We start from the raw sequence: 20941 nt of genomic DNA on the forward strand, positions 1-20941 counted from the left end.
TCAATATTAGCGTGAGCTTTGCTGCCGCTTATCACTTAAAGGTGTCAGGACCTGTTGTAATGCTGCTGTTATCTAACAGTTACCAACAAAATAAAAGATCTGATTGAAATGTGTTCATGTTGGGGGTCAATTCGCTGTCAGAATAAAAGCCTTTTAGCCAGCGTTATATCCATTTCCATGGAAACACACAGGGCTCTGACTAATACGTGGAGTAGAGAAGTTTATTTGATGATTGACCTCATAAGACATAATTTAAGAGCTTTGACATATCTGTCAGTTAACTGACTGACAGGGACAATAAGTTCTGAGTCTGTTTGGCTACATGCACAGATGTTTCATTGATGCGCCATCTTTCACTGATCAATAACCATCATTAAAGGTTTCAGCCAGCTTCAGATAATCGTCATGTTTTCCAGAATCAATAAAACTGTTATGAAGGAGTAAAGGTCATGATGTGGACGCTCAGCTCTCAGCATCGTGGCCTGCTGGAGTCCGTGCAGAAGAGTCTTTTGAGGACGAAGAGCTGCAGGTATCCAGACAGGATGATGGCGAAGCTCTGGGTCGCCGACCACCAGGTGACGTAGCTGAGGTTGGACAGGAGGAGGTAGTGGTCCTTCCCTTTCGTCATGCGGGCGAAGTTGTAATGACGCCATATGTGGAAGATCTGATTCTGAAGCTTCTGTAGACTCTCCTAAACCACAGATAGCTTCACATCAGGTGTGTCTAACTGTGTGTCACAGCGCATCAGGTGTGACATATTGTCTCATGTGAAAGTAATCAATAACTTGTATTATCTTAGTTGCATTAACTTTAAAATGTTACAGCCCATTACTTTCACCCACACAGCTCATTTTCTATCTGTGTATGCAGACGACATTCTGCTGTTTTTAATGATCAGCTGTGTTCAATATGATTTCATCCAAACTCCCAGAGAGCCCAGAGCTCTGAGACAAATACCTCGATGCCGGTCAGAGTGCTGTTGAGGACCTTTCCGCCCTCCTCCATGTCTCTCCTTGACTCCTCAAAGCCTTCGTAGATGACGCCAAAGTTCAGAAACACCCTGATGCCTCCAAACTGGTTGTTATGGTTTCCAAAACACATCCGGTAAAAACCTGTCAGGAGGAAAAAACTGCAGTTAGCTAGAGAGCATGTATAATTCTTGGATGTATGATGGACTTCATAATGGTTCCCACCTGTCACCTCAGTCTGGAAGTTCATTTGGCCGATGGCCTCGTTCTTTGACGCCATGAGGACGCCCTGTGGTGAGCTGATGGTCACAAACAGCCGGTGATCATTGGCCATCCCTGTTACCCACTGCACCTGTGGCCACATTCACATATTAAACACTTCAAACACCTGCTGATACGACCGCAGATGTTTGGCACACACACTCACACTGAGACCCGACGGTGGTCACATGGTCACAGGTGAGGCTGGATCACCTTCAGCGCTGTGATAAGCTGGAGGACAAAGAAAGCTGCTCGAACCTCTGGACAGATTAAGTAATCAGATCCTTTCCTGAAGTAAAAGTACGTGAATAATATCAGCTTCATGCACATGAAGCACTTGAAGTAAAAGTATTCAAGATAAAGTGTCCTGAAGGGCACTGGTGGCTGTAGACTGGAGCGCTGGCCTTTTTGTGCCTTAAAACATTTCGTACTCTGCATGAGGTGGAGCTGCTGATCCAGGAAGGTTCAAAACAGTTTATTAAGTTCAGGAGGAGGACTGTCCCGCTCAGACAGGAGCACGTCCTGCTCTGGGATGCTGTGCAGCAGGTGTATGAAGTTAAGTTAAGGTGAAGTGCAGTACTCATAGAGTGAAGGTCTCACCATGTAGGTCAGGTAGAAGCTTCCACTCTGGTGAGCAAAGTGCCAGAAGCACTCCGTCCCTGCAGCAGGAACCTCGACGGCGAAGTCGTAGTGGTCCGACCCTCTGAACAGACCTGCAGACGCCTCGTGGAGGGAAGGTTCGGACTTCCTGGTCCAGACGCTCTGAGAGCCGAGAACCACGAGCAGAGCAAGCAGCAGCATGACGAGGACGCCAAGGAGCTGCTGGTTCTACACATCAGCTGGGAGGAATTATTAACCACGTCAACCGAACCCCCCCACAGCGCTGCACTGATAACATATCAGTTTAACTCAGCCAGCAGTGTGAGTGTGGGGGGGGGGGGGGCAGAAAATACCTGATAAACTCTGAGGTGATGGAGTGGGTGTAACTGAAAAAGGATTTGATGAATTTAAATCAGTGGTGATACGATGTGACACTCTCTGCTACCTTCCTGTTAGCCCTGTGCTATTTTCCTGTTAGCTCTGTGCTACCTTCCTGTTAGCCCTGTGCTATTTTCCTGTTAGCTCTGTGCTGGCTTCCTGTTAGCCCTGTGCTGGCTTCCTGTTAGCTCTGTGCTGGCTTCCTGTTAGCCCTGTGCTGGCTTCCTGTTAGCCCTGTGCTATTTTCCTGTTAGCTCTGTGCTGGCTTCCTGTTAGCCCTGTGCTGGCTTCCTGTTAGCTCTGTGCTGGCTTCCTGTTAGCCCTGTGCTGGCTTCCTGTTAGCCCTGTGCTGGCTTCCTGTTAGCCCTGTGCTATTTTCCTGTTAGCTCTGTGCTGGCTTCCTGTTAGCCCTGTGCTGGCTTCCTGTTAGCTCTGTGCTGGCTTCCTGTTAGCCCTGTGCTGGCTTCCTGTTAGCCCTGTGCTGGCTTCCTGTTAGCCCTGTGCTGGCTTCCTGTTAGCCCTGTGCTTGCTTCCCGTTAGCCCTGTGCTACCTTCCTGTTGGCCCTGTGCTAACAGGAGGTACCTAACCTGAATGGTGATAAAATGATTGAATCTTGCGGCTCTTCCAGACTTCCCAAATGTTTCCGGACTGAATGGATCAAACTGTGACGATGAAACGAGTCGTTTATGCTCTGAGTTACAGACGTCTGGCTGAGAGATGGACCGACATGTTGGTGGTCTTTTCATGGGATTTATTAACATAAAGATTAACAGTAGATAACCTACTGTTTAACAGTTCAAAACATGCAGCAGAAACAGGAAGATCACATGAGATTCAAAAATCCTTTTATGTTTTATTGTTCCTTCAAAGCATGAACATAAAATTCCTTCATTTTTCTGATTACAAACAACTTGATTTGTCCGTTAGGAAACTTTATTAGGGAGGAAGAATATCTTAACCATTAAATCATCGTAGAGAGGAGACTTCGGGATAATCTCAGTGTTAACATCAGTATTAATCTCAGTATTAATCTCAGTAGTGGGAGAAAACGGGGGAGAACACATGGTACCTTCCCAAGTCACTGCATAACAAACAGAGTCTGTGCGTAGAAAAAGGAGTCGTCCTCCACCTCCATCATGGCTGCGTAAACAGCGGTGGGCTGAGGCCTGGGGCCGGCCTGAAATGGCACGGGGGCCACGGCACCAGAGTAGGGAGCGGGCACCAAGGCGCCGAAGACCCCCGATCCGTCGTCCCAGACGTCCTCGGCGTGATGCTGAAACCCGCGGCGCTCCGGGCTCCTCTGGTCCACGTGCAGAGCTCCGGACAGGACGGCGAAGGCGTCACTCAGCTCCTCGTTCACACCCCTGAACTTACTCTTGCACTTGAACAGGCTCAGGATGCTGGTCTTGGTGCATTTCCTGAGCAGCTCCTGGGCCGTGGTCAGAGTCCGGCACAGCTTCCAGAGAGCCCTGTTCACGGGCGGGGAGATGGGGCCCGGCCCCCCCCGTCTGATGGCCTCCACCAGCTCCTCCAGGTGTCTGACTCTTTCTGCAAGACGCCGACAGCGTTTCTTATTGCTCCTCACCTCAGAAACCAGCCAGAGGATGGTTTTACATAACGGCAGGATTTGTCCAATGACCTCCATGACCTCCATGAGCGCCTGAGAACAGCAGAAATCAGAAGTGATGAAACTAACTGAACTCACTGACAAACTAAATGCGGCACCTTTCACCAGAGACTGTGATGGAAAATGTGTAGATGATCAGGGAGTCACTGTCCTGGCAGAACGGGTGGGGGCAGTTTTCTCTGAACCTGTGTGACTTCCCTGAAGTGACGATCTGACAGCCCCACCCTCTTCACACCGATCAGCAGGTATGAAAACAGCGAACAGCTCAGAGTTCAGGCAGATGGAGAAGCTGATCACCTGTGATCCCTGACGAGGTCGTGACCCAGAGAATCATCTGAACAGGAAGTTTACCAGCAGGTGGATGTTGATGTGGTGAGTTCAGGTGCGCAGGCTGAAGAAAGTGAAACTTCTGTGTACTTTGTGTACTTCACTGATCTCCTCCGTGCTGATTGGCACATGTGTCATCAACAAACATCTGACATCAAAAACATGTGACATCATTCAAACATGTGACATCATTCAAACATATGACATCATTCAAACATGTGACATCATCCAAACATCTGACATCATTCAAACATGTGACATCATCCAAACATCTGACATCAACAAACATCTGACATCATCCAAACATGTGACATCATTCAAACATCTGACATCATCCAAACATGTGACATCATTCAAACATGTGACATCATCCAAACATGTGACATCAACAAACATGTGACATCATTCAAACATCTGACATCATCCAAACATGTGACATCAACAAACATCTGACATCATCCAAACATGTGACATCAACAAACGTCTGACATCATCCAAACGTGACATCAACAAACATCTGACATTATCCAAACATCTGACATCAACAAACATCTGACATCATCCAAACATGTGACATCATTCAAACATCTGACATCATCCAAACATGTGACATCATCCAAACATCTGACATCATCCAAACAAACATCTGACATCATCCAAACATCTGACATCATCCAAACATGTGACATCAACAAACATCTGACATCATCCAAACATCTGACATCAACAAACATCTGACATCATCCAAACATGTGACATCATCCAAACATCTGACATCATCCAAACAAACATCTGACATCATCCAAACATCTGACATCATCCAAACATGTGACATCAACAAACATCTGACATCATCCAAACATGTGACATCAACAAACATCTGACATCATCCAAACATGTGACATCATTCAAACATCTGACATCATCCAAACATGTGACATCAACAAACATCTGACATCATCCAAACATCTGACATCAACAAACGTCTGACATCATCCAAACATGTGACATCAACAAACATCTGACATCATCCAAACAAACATCTGACATCATTCAAACATGTGACATCATCCAAACATGTGACATCATCCAAACATCTGACATCAACAAACATCTGACATCATCCAAACATGTGACATCATCCAAACATGTGACATCATTCAAACAAACGTCTGACATCAACAAACATGTGACATCATCCAAACACGTGACATCATCCAAACATCTGACATCATCCAAACATCTGACATCAACAAACGTCCTCCATGTTTCTGTACTCATGACGTCAAAGTCAGAAAGTCGACTTTCTGAGCTGTAGTTCTGACTTGAGCAGGCGATTGTGTAGATGATGATTGTTGTTTGTCCAACAGCACATGAACTCAGCACCACAGAGACTCAGGGGAAACTGAGTTTTATTGATCTGCAGGAGTTAAACTGCTACAGACATCAGACAGCAACAACACCTGTTCCACTGGTCACATGATTAGCGAACAGCAGAGAGTACTCCTTCTGTGTAAAAGTACCCGACACAGCACCCGACCCTCACAGTCCGGTCCTTGACCTCCTGACCCCAAGGTCGGTCAGCAGCGCGGCTTCTCGTCTTCGGCGCCGCTCTTGGTGACGAAGAGCCTCTTGAGGAAGAGGAGCTGCAGGTAGCCGCAGGTGACGATGAGGAGGCTGAGGGCCGTCGACATCCAGGTGATGTAGTGCGAGTTGGACAGCAGCAGGAAGTAGTCGGCGCTCTTCCTCATGCGGCCAAAGTTATAGTAGCGGAACATGTGGAAGACGTAGTTCTCCACTCTGGCACTGGCATCCTGCGACAGCAGCAACAGGCTAGTACAAGTACTGCAAGTACTGCAAGTACTGTGTGTGTGTGTGAGTGTGTATGTGTACCTGGATGACGCTCAGTGTGTTGTTCAGCTCTCTGCTCACTTCCTCCTTCTTCTTCTTCTTCTCTTCCTCTTTGCTGGCGGTGTCCTGGAGGCCGTCATAATAAACACCGAAGCTGAGGAAGACCTGCATGGTGCCGAAGCGGTTGTGGAAGTTGCTGAAACACATCTGATAGAAACCTGGACAGACAGACAGACAGACAGACAGACAGACAGGGAGGTGACAGAGGAGACGATCGGGGGTAAAACCTCTGTTCTGGGGAGTCAAATCAGAAAACTGAATAAAGGAGGCAAAGCAGCTGTAGTGGAACAAGACAGACAGACAGACAGACAGACACCTGTTTCTTTGGCCTCAAAGTTGATCTGACCCTTTGCGTCGTCAACAGTCGACACCAACAGACCGCTGGGAGCATTCATGCTGACAGACAGGTGTCTGTCATGGCCGACCCCCGTCACCCACTGGACCTACAGACAGACAGGCAGGCAGAAACAAAACGTGAAAACACAATAAATGTTGCTGCTACATGTAAAAAATACTGCTATAGTACACAGAAATACTGTTATAGTACACAGAAGTACTGTTATAGTACACAGAAGTACTGTAAGTGAAGTACTTTGGTGCCTGAAAGGTATTTTGGCTCCTTATCTAGTGTGATTTGGTCGTCTATTTCCTGACAGATCTTCTCTGGTTGACGTCACAGCGTCCTGTAACCAATGTTTAGTCCAACAGAAGAACACTGAGCAGCTTGATGATGGTCTGCACTGATCTACTGAGGAGAACACATGTTCTTCTGACCATGAAGCTCAGGTAGAAGCTCTCTCCTCGGTGAGCAAAGTGCCAGAAACACTGCAGCCCCGCAGCAGGAAGCACCACGGAGAAGTCGTACTGGTCTGCGCCCCAGAACAGCTCCTGGTCCGTCATGTTGGGGTGGGGGTTCGTCAGGGCCCCCCCCAGAACCACAGTCCAAAACACCAGGACAAGAAACACACAGGAAACCCTGAAGAGCATGTCTGAACAGATGGAGAGCTGTTAGTCCTCTGAGGCGAAGCAGAGCGTGAGATCACAAATGATTAACAGTCAGTGGGAAACCTGAGGCGCCGTCACAGCTGGAGCCACTGAGGTCCAGTACCAACACTGTGGACTCCAGCAGGCCCACTGAGGATCAAGGGTCTCTATCTGTCCACATCCTGGTGTGTGAGTGACTGGTAGGTAGTAAAAGTGTTGGAACTGGTCCAGTAGATCACCAGTAGATCACCTCAGCCAGCAGCCACCAATCGGGCTGCAATGGCTGCAACGTGATCCTTTGGGACAACTGCACCTGATCACAGTAGGTCCACTAAAAGAGCTTGTTTGATCCACTGACAGGCTCAGAGTGTTATTCTAAGTGTGTGACAGCATCATGGAAAGGATCCCTACAGAGAGAGACCTGGAAGATCCTTTTGGTTTAACCACAAACAGCTGTTATATCGTTCTCTGCACACACACCAGACTACATTCACTAAAACAGGGATTTTAGAGCTGCTGCCTCCATCAGTCAGTGTGTAACACAGAATAACACTAACAGAATAACCAATCATTCAGCAGCTCCTCTGTTCTGTGAGCTAAAGTGAGGTCAAATGTTTTTGTGAATGTAGTCTGGTGTGTTTGAAGAGAGCAAAGAGAAAGAGAACAGAGCCTGTATGAAGGGCTGTCTGACAATGTAAGGCAGTGAAAATATAATATATGTTACGATACATATATACATGGGGGGGCGAAGCACCAGGCAGCACCACAGCTATATCATTCAACTGGGGTGCAACAACCATTTTACACCAACCTGCCCCACACTGTAAGCTGCAGTTTTCCCCACTTGTTTTGTATCAGTTGTCCAGGATGCAGTGAAGGCGTTTTAATCTGATTCCTCGATCAGTCGTGCCGCTGCAGCCCATTTAAAGCTCTAATGCGACACCAAATTTGAATGACGTGTCATAAATGCAGGTATAGCCTCTGACTCATATCAGTCAAGTCTTACTGCATGTGATCAGGACCAACACCAAGAATCACAGTCAATCACAGTATCATCTGCATACAGGAATATTTTTAGAGAGACATTTTTATTGGTGAAGGGACAGGAACAACACAGGCAACAACGCTAACTACACATCACCATATATAGGTATCACTGTCTGTAGAAAGAAGTATCCTCTGGTCGGTATCAGTCTGTATAAAGAGTGTCGGTGTCCTCTGATTGGTCGGTATCAGTCTGTAAAGAAGCGTCCTCTGATTGGTCGGTATCAGTCTGTAAAGAAGCGTCCTCTGATTGGTCGGTATCAGTCTGTAAAGAAGCGTCCTCTGATTGGTCGGTATCAGTCTGTAAAGAAGCGCCCTCTGATTGGTCGGTATCAGTCTGTAAAGAAGCGTCCTCTGATTGGTCGGTATCAGTCTGTATAAAGAAGCGTCCTCTGATTGGTCGGTATCAGTCTGTGTAAAGAAGCGTCCTCTGATTGGTCGGTATCAGTCTGTGTAAAGAAGCGTCCTCTGATTGGTCGGTATCAGTCTGTAAAGAAGCGTCCTCTGATTGGTCGGTATCAGTCTGTATAAAGAAGCGTCCTCTGATTGGTCGGTATCAGTCTGTATAAAGAAGCGTCCTCTGATTGGTCGGTATCAGTCTGTAAAGAAGCGTCCTCTGATTGGTCGGTATAAGTCTATAAAGAAGCGTCCTCTGATTGGTCGGTATCAGTCTGTATAAAGAAGCGTCCTCTGATTGGTCGGTATCAATCTATAAAGAGTGTCGGTGTCCTCTGATTGGTCGGTATCAGTCTATAAAGAGTGTCGGTGTCCTCTGATTGGTCGGTATCAGTCTATAAAGAAGCGTCCTCTGATTGGTCGGTATCAGTCTATAAAGAAGCGTCCTCTGATTGGTCGGTATCAGTCTGTAAAGAAGCGTCCTCTGATTGGTCGGTATCAGTCTATAAAGAAGCGTCCTCTGATTGGTCGGTATCAGTCTATAAAGAAGCGTCCTCTGATTGGTCGGTATCAGTCTATAAAGAAGCGTCCTCTGATTGGTCGGTATCAGTCTGTATAAAGAAGCGTCCTCTGATTGGTCGGTATCAGTCTGTAAAGAAGCGTCCTCTGATTGGTCGGTATCAGTCTATAAAGAAGCGTCCTCTGATTGGTCGGTATCAGTCTGTATAAAGAAGCGTCCTCTGATTGGTCGGTATCAGTCTATAAAGAAGCGTCCTCTGATTGGTCGGTATCAGTCTATAAAGAGTGTCGGTGTCCTCTGATTGGTCGGTATCAGTCTATAAAGAAGCGTCCTCTGATTGGTCGGTATCAATCTATAAAGAGTGTCGGTGTCCTCTGATTGGTCGGTATCAGTCTATAAAGAGTGTCGGTGTCCTCTGATTGGTCGGTATCAGTCTGTAAAGAAGCGTCCTCTGATTGGTCGGTATCAGTCTATAAAGAAGCGTCCTCTGATTGGTCGGTATCAGTCTATAAAGAAGCGTCCTCTGATTGGTCGGTATCAGTCTGTATAAAGAAGCGTCCTCTGATTGGTCGGTATCAGTCTGTATAAAGAAGCGTCCTCTGATTGGTCGGTATCAGTCTATAAAGAAGCGTCCTCTGATTGGTCGGTATCAGTCTGTAAAGAAGCGTCCTCTGATTGGTCGGTATCAGTCTATAAAGAGTGTCGGTGTCCTCTGATTGGTCGGTATCAGTCTATAAAGAGTGTCGGTGTCCTCTGATTGGTCGGTATCAGTCTATAAAGAGTGTCGGTGTCCTCTGATTGGTCGGTATCAGTCTATAAAGAGTGTCGGTGTCCTCTGGGTCTGAACAGTGAAGCCGATGCTGAAGAGCCTTAAAGCTGCTTCCTCTCTAGTGTCCAGCAGGGGGCGGCTTCTGCTCTCAGTCTCTAGTTTACAGTCTTCTTCAGTTCATTTAGTAAGTTATGGTCCATTTAGAGGAAGATACACCAGGAGGTGGGGGGGGCTTTAGGGCGGGGCTTCCTGCTCACTGACCAATCAGAAGAGCAAACGTCACTTCTAGCTAAAAAAACAGCCATAAAGCCAAACTGGAGGCCTCCACTTTGCCCACAGCTAAAAGCTGAAGACAGTCAGTGCTTTGTGGTCCTGCTGACGTCCTCGTCCACGTTTGTTTCCTCTCACTCTGAACTTCGGGAGTCAGCTGAGATATCGTTGACACATTTATATCACAAACACACCGAAAAAGTTCTCAACAGATTTGTGCCGCAAGATCCTGGAGGTGTTGCTCACTTTGACGGACAGGGTGTCGTCTTTGTAGAGGAGAAAGACCCCCCCCAGGTAACTGCTGGAGTGCCTCAAGTGTTGGAAGGGCAGTGAGTGTCTGGAGGCCAGCAGGGGGACGGCCCCTCCTGTGAGCCGGCTGGTTCTCAGCTGGACCGAGTGGTGGAACGGGCCGCCGTCTGAGAAGGACACCTTGGAGTAGACGAAGTAGAAACCGTGGTTCTGAACGACCAGAGCGCCGCCCCTGTAGTCCATCTGGTGGAGGAGGGGGTCTGCGTCCAGGCTCCAGGCCATGGTTTGGTCTCCATGAACAACGTCCTGACCGTCTGGAGGAAACACAGCAGCAACATGAAGTCTGATTCCTTTAAAACATCACGAGGACTCATTCGGCTCCACTCATATGACGGGAACATCAGCACTGGTCTCACCTGTCAGGTGGGCAACCGGTTTGGAAGGAACGATATCTAGACTGGCTCTCATGGAGGGGGTGGGGGCACATTCACCTGTGTGAGGACCAGACATACCGTCACTGAGATGGATTAAAGGGTCACTCCACTGTTTCTACCCATGATCCTCTCTGTCCACATCCTGGTGTCTGAAGGACTGGTAGGTAGTAAAAGTGTTGGAACGTGATCCTTTGGGACAACTGCACCTGATCACAGTAGATCCACTAAAAGAGCTTGTTTGATCCACTGACAGGCTCAGAGTGTTATTCTAAGTGTGTGACAGCATCATGGAAAGGATCCCTACAGAGAGAGACCTGGAAGATCCTTTTGGTTTAACCACAAACAGCACACACACCAGACTACATTCACTAAAACAGGGATTTTAGAGCTGCTGCTCCATCAGTCAGTGTGTGTGTTGTTCTGAGTTACACAGATATTGTGTTGGAATTGAACTAAACCTTTAAAACACCAAAGTCACACAACAACACAAACAAACGAACTGATGGAAGCAGCAGCAGAGCAGCAACGATCATGTAAGCAACGTCACAGCTTTATGTACCTACCATGGATGGATTATGTCCAAACAGGACCCAGATTTAAAAATACTGGAGTTACAGTGAAGATTGTTGAGACCAACCTGCAGTGAGCCGACCGGACGACGCTGATGTGACCTGCAGGGAAAATAAAGCTGTTTTTGCTCAGTTATACAGTCCAACACATTAGACAGGAAGAGTTAGTGTAAACACGTAATCCAAGAGGATCCAGGACCAGGACCAGGACCAGGACCAGGACCAGGACCAGGACCAGGGGGGGCTGGGGGGGTACTCACAGGCTCGGAGCGGTACAGCCGGTAGATGAAGGCGGCTTCAACGGCCACGCCGCACAACGCCACGCTCACCAGCAGGACCAGTAGGGTCTGTCGGTCCACCCTGGACCTCCACCGCCCTGGGGGGGGCCGGGGGGGCTCTGCAGGGCCGTCCAACACCTCCATGGTGTGACGCCGGCTGCTGGACATCCTTCAGTCGGGACTCAGAGGACGGCCGAGGATCCAGGGGGGGAAAGTCCTCCAGAGGCTGCTGCTTCAGAGGCCCAGAGAGACCCAGAGAGGCCACAGAGACCCACAGAGACCCAGAGAGGCCACAGAGACCCACAGAGACCCAGAGAGGCCACAGAGACCCAGAGCGATCACAGAGACCCAGAGAGACCACAGACACCCAGAGAGACCACAGAGACCCACAGAGACCACAGAGACCCAGAGCGATCACAGAGACCCAGAGAGACCACAGACACCACAGAGACCCACAGAGACCACAGAGACCCAGAGAGATCAGAGACCTAGAGAGACCCAGAGAGATCAGAGAGACCACAGAGACCCACAGAGACCACAGAGAGACCCAGAGAGACCACAGAGACCCACAGAGAGCAGAGATCTGAAGCAGATCTGACATGGACCAGAGACGGACTGCAGGGAGGCGGCGGCTTCAGTGGAAACGCCGTCAGCTCTTCTGCTGACTTCCTGTCCTGAGTCACATCGGTCACATGGTGAGTTTGCGTCAGCAGTCAGAGTTCCTGTATTGGATCTGAGACCAGGTCCAGGTCCCGCTGCACCCTGGTCGACAGACAGGCACAGACTTGGGGGGTCGGGGTACAGCAGCAGGACTGAACCGGGACCTCCGGTCCGTCTGAGGCCGACAGATCAGAGAAACCAGGATCAGTTTATCATTGTTTATTGTCTGAGAGGCTGAAATAAGGCACGTTCACATCATCTGCACATCCAGGAAGTAAACAGGGAGAAGGAGGAGAAGAAGGAGGAGGAGGAGGAGAAGAAGAGATGAAGGAGAAGAAGAGGAGATGAAGAAGGAGAAGAGGAAGAGGAGAAGAAGCAGGAGGAGGAGGAGAAGGAGGAGAAGAAGGAGAAGGAGGAGGAGAAGAAGAGATGAAGGAGAAGAAGAGGAGATGAAGAAGGAGAAGAGGAAGAGGAGAAGAAGCAGGAGGAGGAGGAGAAGGAGGAGAAGAAGGAGAAGGAGGAGGAGAAGAAGAGATGAAGGAGAAGAAGAGGAGATGAAGAAGGAGAAGAGGAAGAGGAGAAGAAGCAGAAGGAGAAGAAGAAGAGATGAAGGAGAAGAAGAGGAGATGAAGAAGGAGAAGAGGAAGAGGAGAAGAAGCAGAAGGAGAAGAGAAGAAGAAGAGGAGAAGCAGAAGGAGAAGAAGAAGAAGCAGGAGAAGAATGAGAAGGAGAAGAAGAAGAGAAGAAGAAGAAGGATGATGAAGATGCTGATGAAGCTCAGAGAGACAAAGAGCTGATGATGAGGAGGAGGAGGAGGAGGAGGAGTCAGTCTGACCTGATGAAGACCTGCTGGAGCATCTGTTAACATTAAACATGTTCTGAAGTTAAAGGACCACCTCATTGTTCAAACATCCCATAATAACCACAGTTCAACCTTGTTTTCAGGCTGCAGTAAATCTACCCGGTGACAGGAGACGTTGTCCAATCACAGGTCCTCTCAGAGAGAGAGAGTGTTCCTATTGGCTGCTCTACAAAACTGTGATCTGTGCGGCAGAAAGACTTTTTTCCACAGACTCTTATTGTGAAAGAGATGTCTGGAAATCAGGAGACATTTTATTGTGAAATGACTCGTTTCAATGTCAGTTTGATCCATTAAGTCCGAAAACATTTGGAAAGTCTTAAGATTAATCATTTTATCCCCATTCAACTTAGCACACGGCTAACAGGAAGTTAGCTCAGGGCTAATAGGAAGTTAGCAGAGAGCTAACAGGAAGTTAGCTGGGATGAAGAGAAGTCCATGAAGCTGCTGCCTTCATGTTCCTGGAACATCTGGATGTTCTGACGGGGTTCTTTAAATCTGTAGATTTACTGTGAGAGCAGGAGATGCTAATAGCTTAGCCTCCTGCTAATGTAGCTAAAGGCAGCGGCTAACTCCAGTTCATGTTTATGTAGCTAATGCTAGCTGACGTTAGCAGAGCTGCTGATAAATGACATCTGAAGCTGCTAAGTTTGAAGCGTGTTAGCGCCGTGGTCTGGTGGGAGGGGCTTAGGAGGGGGGGGGGGGGGGGGGGGGCAGTGATTATCACTGTTTAGTTGCATCAAACTGTTCTCAGTTATAAAACCTTCATCTGTGAAACTAAAACTTGTTTCTTTAGTTTTTAACTGGAGCTGCGACTAAACTTTTTCATTATCCATCAGTTTTCTTTATTTCCTGCTGATTGATTGATTGATTAGTATTTTTCCGTTCAGTCGAGGGCAGAACGACAAGATGACATTAACACGAAACATCCTTTTATCTTTTCATTCATTTATAATGGGACGCCCCCTGTTGGTGCGTTCAGGGACACCAGGGAAAATCAGCATACTTACGTTAAACTTCTGTGCTCGTTATATTGTCTCACTTTGGTCTTTCCTGGTTAATTAAATTGTACACGTATGAAAACGGAGGTCCTTTAATCTGTTGTGTGTAATGTAACACACTTATCTACAGGGTCAGACAAAAGTATCAGATGTTTACCTGTGAATTCATTTAACACTGAAAACAAGACATTGTTTAGGATTCAAGTAAAACTCTAAAAACACACATTTTTCAAATGAAGTCTGGTGCCTTAAAAGAAAACTACAACATTTACACAGCGTGGAACTGAAACAATGTCAGTTTGCATCCCTTTTTCTTTTGGTGAAGGCCGAAAGAAGCAGAAGCAGAAGAAGAAAGTGCTTCAGACTCAGGTGAGGAGGAAGAGGACGAAGAGCTCTTCAGACTGGACCGGTTTTACTTAAAGGAGAACTTCAGTATTTTTAAACCTGGCATCTGGACATACATTTATTATTAAACATATTTTGGTGTCTGAATGACTCAACGTACAAAAAGTGTTCTAACTGTAAAAGTGAGATCCTTTTGGTTTAACCACAAACAGCACACACACCAGACTACATTCACTAAAACAGGGATTTTAGAGCTGCTGCTCCATCAGTCAGTGTCTGTAGTTGTGTGACTTGTTGTTACTGTGACGTTTTAAAGGGATAGTTCAAATCCAGATTGACCCTTAAAAAGTACCGTAGTTGTCCTTTAAAGTCACCATCAACATGTGATGTGAGGAAGTGAAGTCACAATGAAACGTTGTTCAGTAGATTTCACACGTGGAACAGGATGCAGCAGAATGTCGAGTGATGGTTTTAATCTCTGATGAGTAAAAGTCTTTAAGTGCTCTGTTCCCTTTAACTGGACACAGGAAGTGTCACAGGAAGTCACACCGATGGGATTTCACAATAAAACAGAAGAGAAACATGATTGTGGGGGACTTTGCTGTTTAGCACCAACAGTGAGACAGAAAACTACACTAGCGTTTCATTGTGACTTTAAAGGGTCAGTTCGCCCCCCCGCCCCCCCCCCCCCCTCTTCTTTGAGTACCTGATGTTTAACTGTCGCTGATCTCTGAAGCGATCAGTCGACCAGAAACCAGACACTGAATACTTTTGGGGTTTCGGACAGTTTGAGGGAAACAGCTGTTTGGTGATGTCACTGCACTGTAAATCTGATGATGAAAATCCAAACGTTCCCGGCTGTCACTCAGGTCGACGCTCAGCGGCCCGCCTCTCGTGTCAGCGGAGGCCCCGCCCACCAGATTCAGCTCAACGGCGAGCAGAACGTTTGGATTTTCATTTCTACATTTATTGTAGGTGGAATAAAACGTGGCGGCGCCGAGGACAGTTCTTCTGTTTGGGTGAACTGAGCCTTTAACTGGAGCTGCTGAGGAAGAGGCGGCGTCCTGCGGCGTGGCGGCTCCGCTCGCCTCCCCGCAGCGTTTCCACGTCAGTCGCGGCCGCCTTCATTCGTCTCAGGCGTGGGGTCGGCGTCGCTCTGACCGGCCGCGACGGGGGGGGCACACTCTCCCTGTTGGCACTCAGATGGCGTCCGGTCGTCAGGTGACTCCGGCGCTCCGTTCAGAGGGTGGGCGGAGCCTGACGGCTCGGCGGGGGCGTGCGAAGCACAGTAAGTGGTTGGAGAGAGCGTGGGAGGGGCTTCGGGCGAGTTACTGGCGCGTGCGTCAGAGGAGGAAGGCGGTGAAACCTCACGACCGTCGTCTCCGTGCTCGGCGGGGGCCGGAGCGCGCGGGGGCGCGTGCTCTCCTCCGTCCACGGTGTGACAGCGGCCCAGGGGGCGCTCTCGGAGCCTCGCCGAGGGGCTGCTGACCTCCACCGTCTCCCCCCGCCTCAACCTCATCCGGTCTGGATTCACCTGGGAGGGAAAATCAGAGCGGACGGTGAGACGGACCAGGATCCATCCTCTGAGGATACTGAGGGGAGGGGGGGCAGAGTACCTGGTTCGGGGCCGAGCGCCCGGGGGGGGCACCGGAGGAGCCTTTCTTCATCTGCTGCATCCTGAATGAGAGCAGACAGCGTTAACACACACACACACACAAGCTGCTGCCTTACTGGGGGGGGGCGTCAGCTGACCTGCTGATGGACTGAGCCAGCTTCTGTCTGCGGGGGGCGGGGTCCTGGAGCCTCAGACGCTGCACCAGTGAGTGAGCTGCAGCCACAGAGAGGGGGGAGAGAGGAGGGGAGAGGGGGGAGAGAGGGGGAGAGAGGAGGAGAGAGAGGAGGAGAGAGAGGAGGAGAGAGGGGGGGAGAGGGGAGGGGAGAGGGAGGAGAGAGGGGGGGAGAGGGGGGAGGGAGGGGGGGGGGGGAGAGAGAGGAGGAGAGAGGAGGGGAGAGAGGAGGAGAGAGGGGGGAGAGAGGGGGAGAGAGAGGAGGAGAGAGGAGGGGAGAGGGGGGAGAGAGGAGGGGAGAGGACAGGTGAGGTGGGGGTGAGGACAGACCGACCGACACCATGAAGCACCTCTGTGACAGATTAATTACCCAGAGCTCCTTTGGGCACAGAGAGCAGTTTGATTGGCTCGTCATCAGGAGACAGTCCAGACGCCTTCTGCAGAGCCCGCAGGATCTCAGTGTTCTGCAGGAGAACAGGTTCAACGCTTTGTGTTACTGCTCGTCAGCTGGTGTCACACAGATTATTAACAGATTATTGACAGATTGATAGATTATTGATAGATTATTGGTGTGGACAGGCACCTTGCCGCCCAGTTCGTAGGCGCAGTCCAGCGGCGTCCTCTGTCTCTTGTTCCTGAGGCCCGGCGAGGCCCCGCCCCTCAGCAGAAGCTCTACCAGCGCCTGGTGACCCCCCCGCACTGCCTCATGGAGCGCCGTGTTGCCCTGAAGGTTCACCACATTCACCAGAGCGTTGCTCTGAACACACACACACACACACACACACACACACACACACACACTGACCTCATATCCCATGATGCATTGCTGCACAGTAAACTACCCAGCAGGATGTGAGTTAAAACAAAACACCTGCAGCAGTAAAAGGACCCATGAATGCAGCAGGAGGATGAACCAGAGACAAGAGATGGAACAGGACACTTCTTTTACTCCACTGAGGTTTTGAATGCAGCGTGATCCTCTGAGGCAAGACTGAGCTTAAACCCCTGTTTTAGTGAATGTAGTCTGGTGTGTGTGCTGTTTGTGGTTAAACCAAAAGGATCTTCCAGGTCTCTCTCTGTAGGGATCCTTTCCATGATGCTGTCACACACTTAGAATAACACTCTGAGCCTGTCAGTGGATCAAACAAGCTCTTTTAGTGGACCTACTGTGATCAGGTGCAGTTGTCCCAAAGGATCACGTTGCAGCCATTGCAGCCCGTTTGGTGGCTGCTGGCTGAGGTGATCTACTGGTGATCTACTGGACCAGTTCCAACACTTTTACTACCTACCAGTCACTCAGACTCCCTGGTTGATTTCACTGATTTATGTTTGAGACGAGGTCTGGGATGTCAGTGGATTAGCGTGATGTGATCACCTGTAGCAGGACGGTGGCGGTTTCCAGGTTTCCACAGAGACAGGTGTGGATCAGAGGTGTGTTCCCATAGTGATCCTTCTTGTTCAGTTTGGCGTTGCACTCAAGCAGAATCCTCACCACCTACAGACAGACAGACAGACAGACAGACAGACAGACAGACAGACAGACAGACAGACAGACAGACAGACAGACAGACAGACAGACAGACAGACAGACAGACGGACGGTAAACAAGAAGAGAAACAGAGGAAATAGCCGGACTGATCCTTTACATGTTCTTCCTGTCTGCTGCCAGCAGGGGGAGCAGCTGACCCTGTAAGAGCGGCCCCCTCCCTCCTACCTGGACGTGGCTGTTCTGGCAGGCCAGGTGGAGCGGCGTGGCGCTCTGGTTGGTGCGGCCGTTGACGTTGGCTCCGTGGCGGATCAGCAGGGCTGCGAGCGCCGAGTGTCCGTGCAGGGCGGCGACGTGGAGCGGCGTGAAACCGTCAACGTTACAGCTGTTAACGCCGAGAGCGCCGGCCTGCAGGGCGGACAGCTGCAGGACAGACGGAGGACGTCAGTAACCGTCAGCAGGTCTCAGCTGGTCCTGGGTCAGAGTCTGGTCCTGGGTCAGAGTCTGGTCCTGGGTCAGAGTCTGGTACCGGGTCAGAGTCTGGTCCCGGGTCAGAGTCTGGTACCGGGTCAGTTTGTGATCCCGGGTCAGCGTCTGGTTCTGGTTCTGACCTTCTGAGTGGGGGCACAGCTCGGACACTGACACAGAGGGTGGCAGAGCAGGACCTCGGACCGAAGATCTCCTTCATCCTCCTCATCCTCATCCATCCACTCCAGCAGGTAACGCACCTGAACACACCGAGAGAGAGAGAGAGAGAGAGAGAGACAGGTGTGTCCTCCTACAGGTGGACTCAGGTGGACTCAGGTGATGTAAATGTGCCGTGTCGTTCTCACCATCTCCACGTCTCCGTCTGCCACGGCTCGCAGCAGCTTCTCCACCTGCCAATCACAGGTGCAGACGTCACCATGGAAACCACTACTACTTGGTTTTAACGCAGTTCACTTTTTACCTGATGGGGTTTTCACACCTGTGCTCTGGTTCACCCCCCCTCAGTGACCACAACCACCAGATGGTCCCCAGTGACCTCCGGGGTGATTCGTTCCTTGGTCCGACCCGACGACCAGGTGTCCTCTGCAGGTTGGAGCTAAACGCTTCCTGCAGCCAGGTGCGCAATGCATTCTGGGACGCGGCAGAGTCGGAACCGAGATGGACGTTAACGCGCTAACCGACGTCTCTCTCAGGACCCGCTTCCTGTATTTACCTTCTTGCTCCGTCCCCTGACACATCTGACCAATCAGAGGAGGGCACGCTCTCACCTGATCCGGGTGGTGTTTAATGTGGGACCAGGTGGGGTTCTCTCTCGGGCGCTTACCTCGCGGTGGCGGACCCGTTCTCCCTCTGGTTTGGCCTCGGAGCTCAGGGAGGAGGTGCTGGAGACGGAGGAGCGCCGGCTGCTGCAGTCTGAGGCCTGAGGGGAGCGGCTGGGGGACTGGGAGCAGACAGACAGGTGCAGGTGTGTCAGCCGGGATCAAAACTCACAACCAGCTACGACATTACAGCAAACTGCAGTAATGTCACCAGGGAGGAGAGTTCGGGTCACGTGAGCTCGTCAGGTGAGGCCGCCGTGACCTTTGAACCTACAGGAGGTCAAACTCACGTCGGCTCCGCTGCCGCTGAGCCGCCGGCCGTTCTGAGTCGACCGCAGCAACACGAGGATCTGTGAGGAGAGAAGAGACGCCTGATCAGGTTCAGCTCTGTGCTACAGAGGATCAGCCGGATCCGCTCCCACCACCTCCAGCGGCTCCTGGAAACAGCAGCAGCTGATCGGATTAGTCCGACCGGTCCGGCTCAGGTCTCAGGTCGGTCCCCGCGGTGATCAAACCCTGAGACCTCAAACCTGAAGAACATCAAACATTCATGATGGAGAAAGCTCCACACCTGGAAACAGGGAGAGATCAGCAGGAAGTGGAGCTCACCGCTGACATTTCAGCTCTCTGCTCAACGTCACTCATGGCCGATCGTTTGGTGGTAGTCAAGGTGATGAGAAGGGGGCGGGGCTGCTGGTCTGCTTGTTAAACATCCCGTCTGTCAGACTGACTGGACTCCTGCTAGCATAACGCTAGCTTTGTGGCTAAGAGCTGAGCCAAAGGACTAGACCAGGGGGGCCCACACTTTTTCGGCTTGCGAGCTACTTTTAAAATGACCAGGTGAAAATGATCTACCTCCATTAAATATGCTAAAGATATATTCAGTATACTTTATATATACGATATCTGTTAGCGCACACTGCAGAACTGCAGCTAATGTGACCGCTGGTGTTCCACATTAACCTGACAGCAGTAATGCACACAGGTGACAAACAGTGAGTCTGACGACCTGCACTGAATGGAGTCGAATGTCCCTTCCTGTCCTGTCCCCATCCCAGAGTATCCCTTCTTTAGTGGATATAAATTGGAAGGCTAACTAGGTCACTTTGCTCGCTGGAGTTTTGCGGTAGCTCGGGTCAGGGTTATGTCCCGTAGCAGAGAAGAGATCTCAGACTGGCCGCCCTGAACACCAATCAAGTCACAAAGGCCAGAGGGAGGATACAAACATTCATTCATTCATTTTCTAAACCTCTGATCTGATTTTTAAATGTCTCGCGATCTACCCGCTCTACCTTTGCGATCTACCGGTCGACCTAATGGGCACCCCTGGACTAGAATATCTCCTGTCCTGTCTGAGGTTCGTCCTATTTACTGGGATAACGATAACGACAGTTCCAGGTACTAGACAGACCCTCAGGTGTTACCAGGGAAACTTATGGGTTGTAACCCTGTGACCCTGGAATTATTACTTCCTGATAGCGGACGGCTCGCTGGGCTCAAACTGATCTGGTCAGCTTTGGACAGTGGTGTGATGGTGGCTTCTGATTGGCCCGTGTGCAGGTTTCTCACCTTGGAGTTGAGGGCGCACTGCAGCGGCGAGTCTTTGTTCTTGTTGAGGACGTCGGTGCTCGCCCCGTTCTCCAGCAGCACCTGGATGATCCCCTCGTAGCCCCACCGGGCCGCCATGTGCAGCGCCGTGTCGCCTTTGTCGTTCTGCAGGTCCAGGCGGCACGTTTGGACGTCGTAGTACACCAACGCCTTCACGCACTGACGAGTCACAAGGTACCAAACTAGTTAGCAAAGACGGTAAAACACACTGATCCACCTGTCACATGATGCTTCAGAGTAAAGAGTGAGCAGCCGGCGGCCCTCACTGGGCGCCGCCGTGAGCCGAACTCTACTTCCTGTTT

General features: G+C 50.1%; 4 protein-coding genes across 4 annotated transcripts in view; all 4 read right to left on the reverse strand.

The window, feature by feature from the left end:
- Positions 1–469: 469 nt before the first annotated feature.
- LOC139201128 (transmembrane emp24 domain-containing protein 6-like) lies at positions 470–2030 on the reverse strand. Its single transcript, XM_070830367.1, has 4 exons — positions 1830–2030; positions 1194–1320; positions 958–1112; positions 470–691 (listed from the first exon to the last, which is right to left on the reverse strand). The coding sequence occupies exons 1-4, from the start codon at positions 2028–2030 to the stop codon at positions 470–472; spliced, it is 705 nt and encodes a 234-aa protein (XP_070686468.1).
- A 3690-nt stretch (positions 2031–5720) lies between these two features.
- Positions 5721–7060, reverse strand: LOC139201882 (transmembrane emp24 domain-containing protein 6-like). The gene is made up of 4 exons (XM_070831315.1): positions 6848–7060; positions 6390–6516; positions 6056–6231; positions 5721–5976 (listed from the first exon to the last, which is right to left on the reverse strand). Exons 1-4 carry the CDS (start codon positions 7058–7060, stop codon positions 5743–5745), a joined length of 750 nt encoding a protein of 249 aa, XP_070687416.1. The 3' UTR covers positions 5721–5742.
- A 3173-nt stretch (positions 7061–10233) lies between these two features.
- Positions 10234–11754, reverse strand: LOC139201129 (tumor necrosis factor ligand superfamily member 6-like). Its single transcript, XM_070830368.1, has 4 exons — positions 11569–11754; positions 11377–11410; positions 10722–10796; positions 10234–10619 (listed from the first exon to the last, which is right to left on the reverse strand). Exons 1-4 carry the CDS (start codon positions 11752–11754, stop codon positions 10234–10236), a joined length of 681 nt encoding a protein of 226 aa, XP_070686469.1.
- Positions 11755–14000: 2246 nt separating this feature from the next.
- ankrd27 (ankyrin repeat domain 27 (VPS9 domain)) overlaps positions 14001–20941 on the reverse strand; it is a 25942-nt gene continuing 19001 nt past the window's right edge. The window contains exons 17-28 of the mRNA XM_070830876.1: positions 20601–20798; positions 19322–19381; positions 19037–19153; positions 18558–18602; positions 18336–18452; positions 17953–18147; positions 17614–17733; positions 16822–16995; positions 16609–16702; positions 16204–16279; positions 16068–16128; positions 14001–15985 (exon numbers count right to left, since the gene is read on the reverse strand). Coding sequence (XP_070686977.1) covers positions 15560–15985; positions 16068–16128; positions 16204–16279; positions 16609–16702; positions 16822–16995; positions 17614–17733; positions 17953–18147; positions 18336–18452; positions 18558–18602; positions 19037–19153; positions 19322–19381; positions 20601–20798 — 1683 coding nt within the window. The 3' untranslated portion in view covers positions 14001–15559. The remainder of the gene's footprint in view (positions 15986–16067; positions 16129–16203; positions 16280–16608; positions 16703–16821; positions 16996–17613; positions 17734–17952; positions 18148–18335; positions 18453–18557; positions 18603–19036; positions 19154–19321; positions 19382–20600; positions 20799–20941) is intronic.

This window comes from Pempheris klunzingeri, chromosome 5, assembly GCF_042242105.1.
Source record: "Pempheris klunzingeri isolate RE-2024b chromosome 5, fPemKlu1.hap1, whole genome shotgun sequence".
NCBI lineage: Eukaryota > Metazoa > Chordata > Actinopteri > Acropomatiformes > Pempheridae > Pempheris > Pempheris klunzingeri.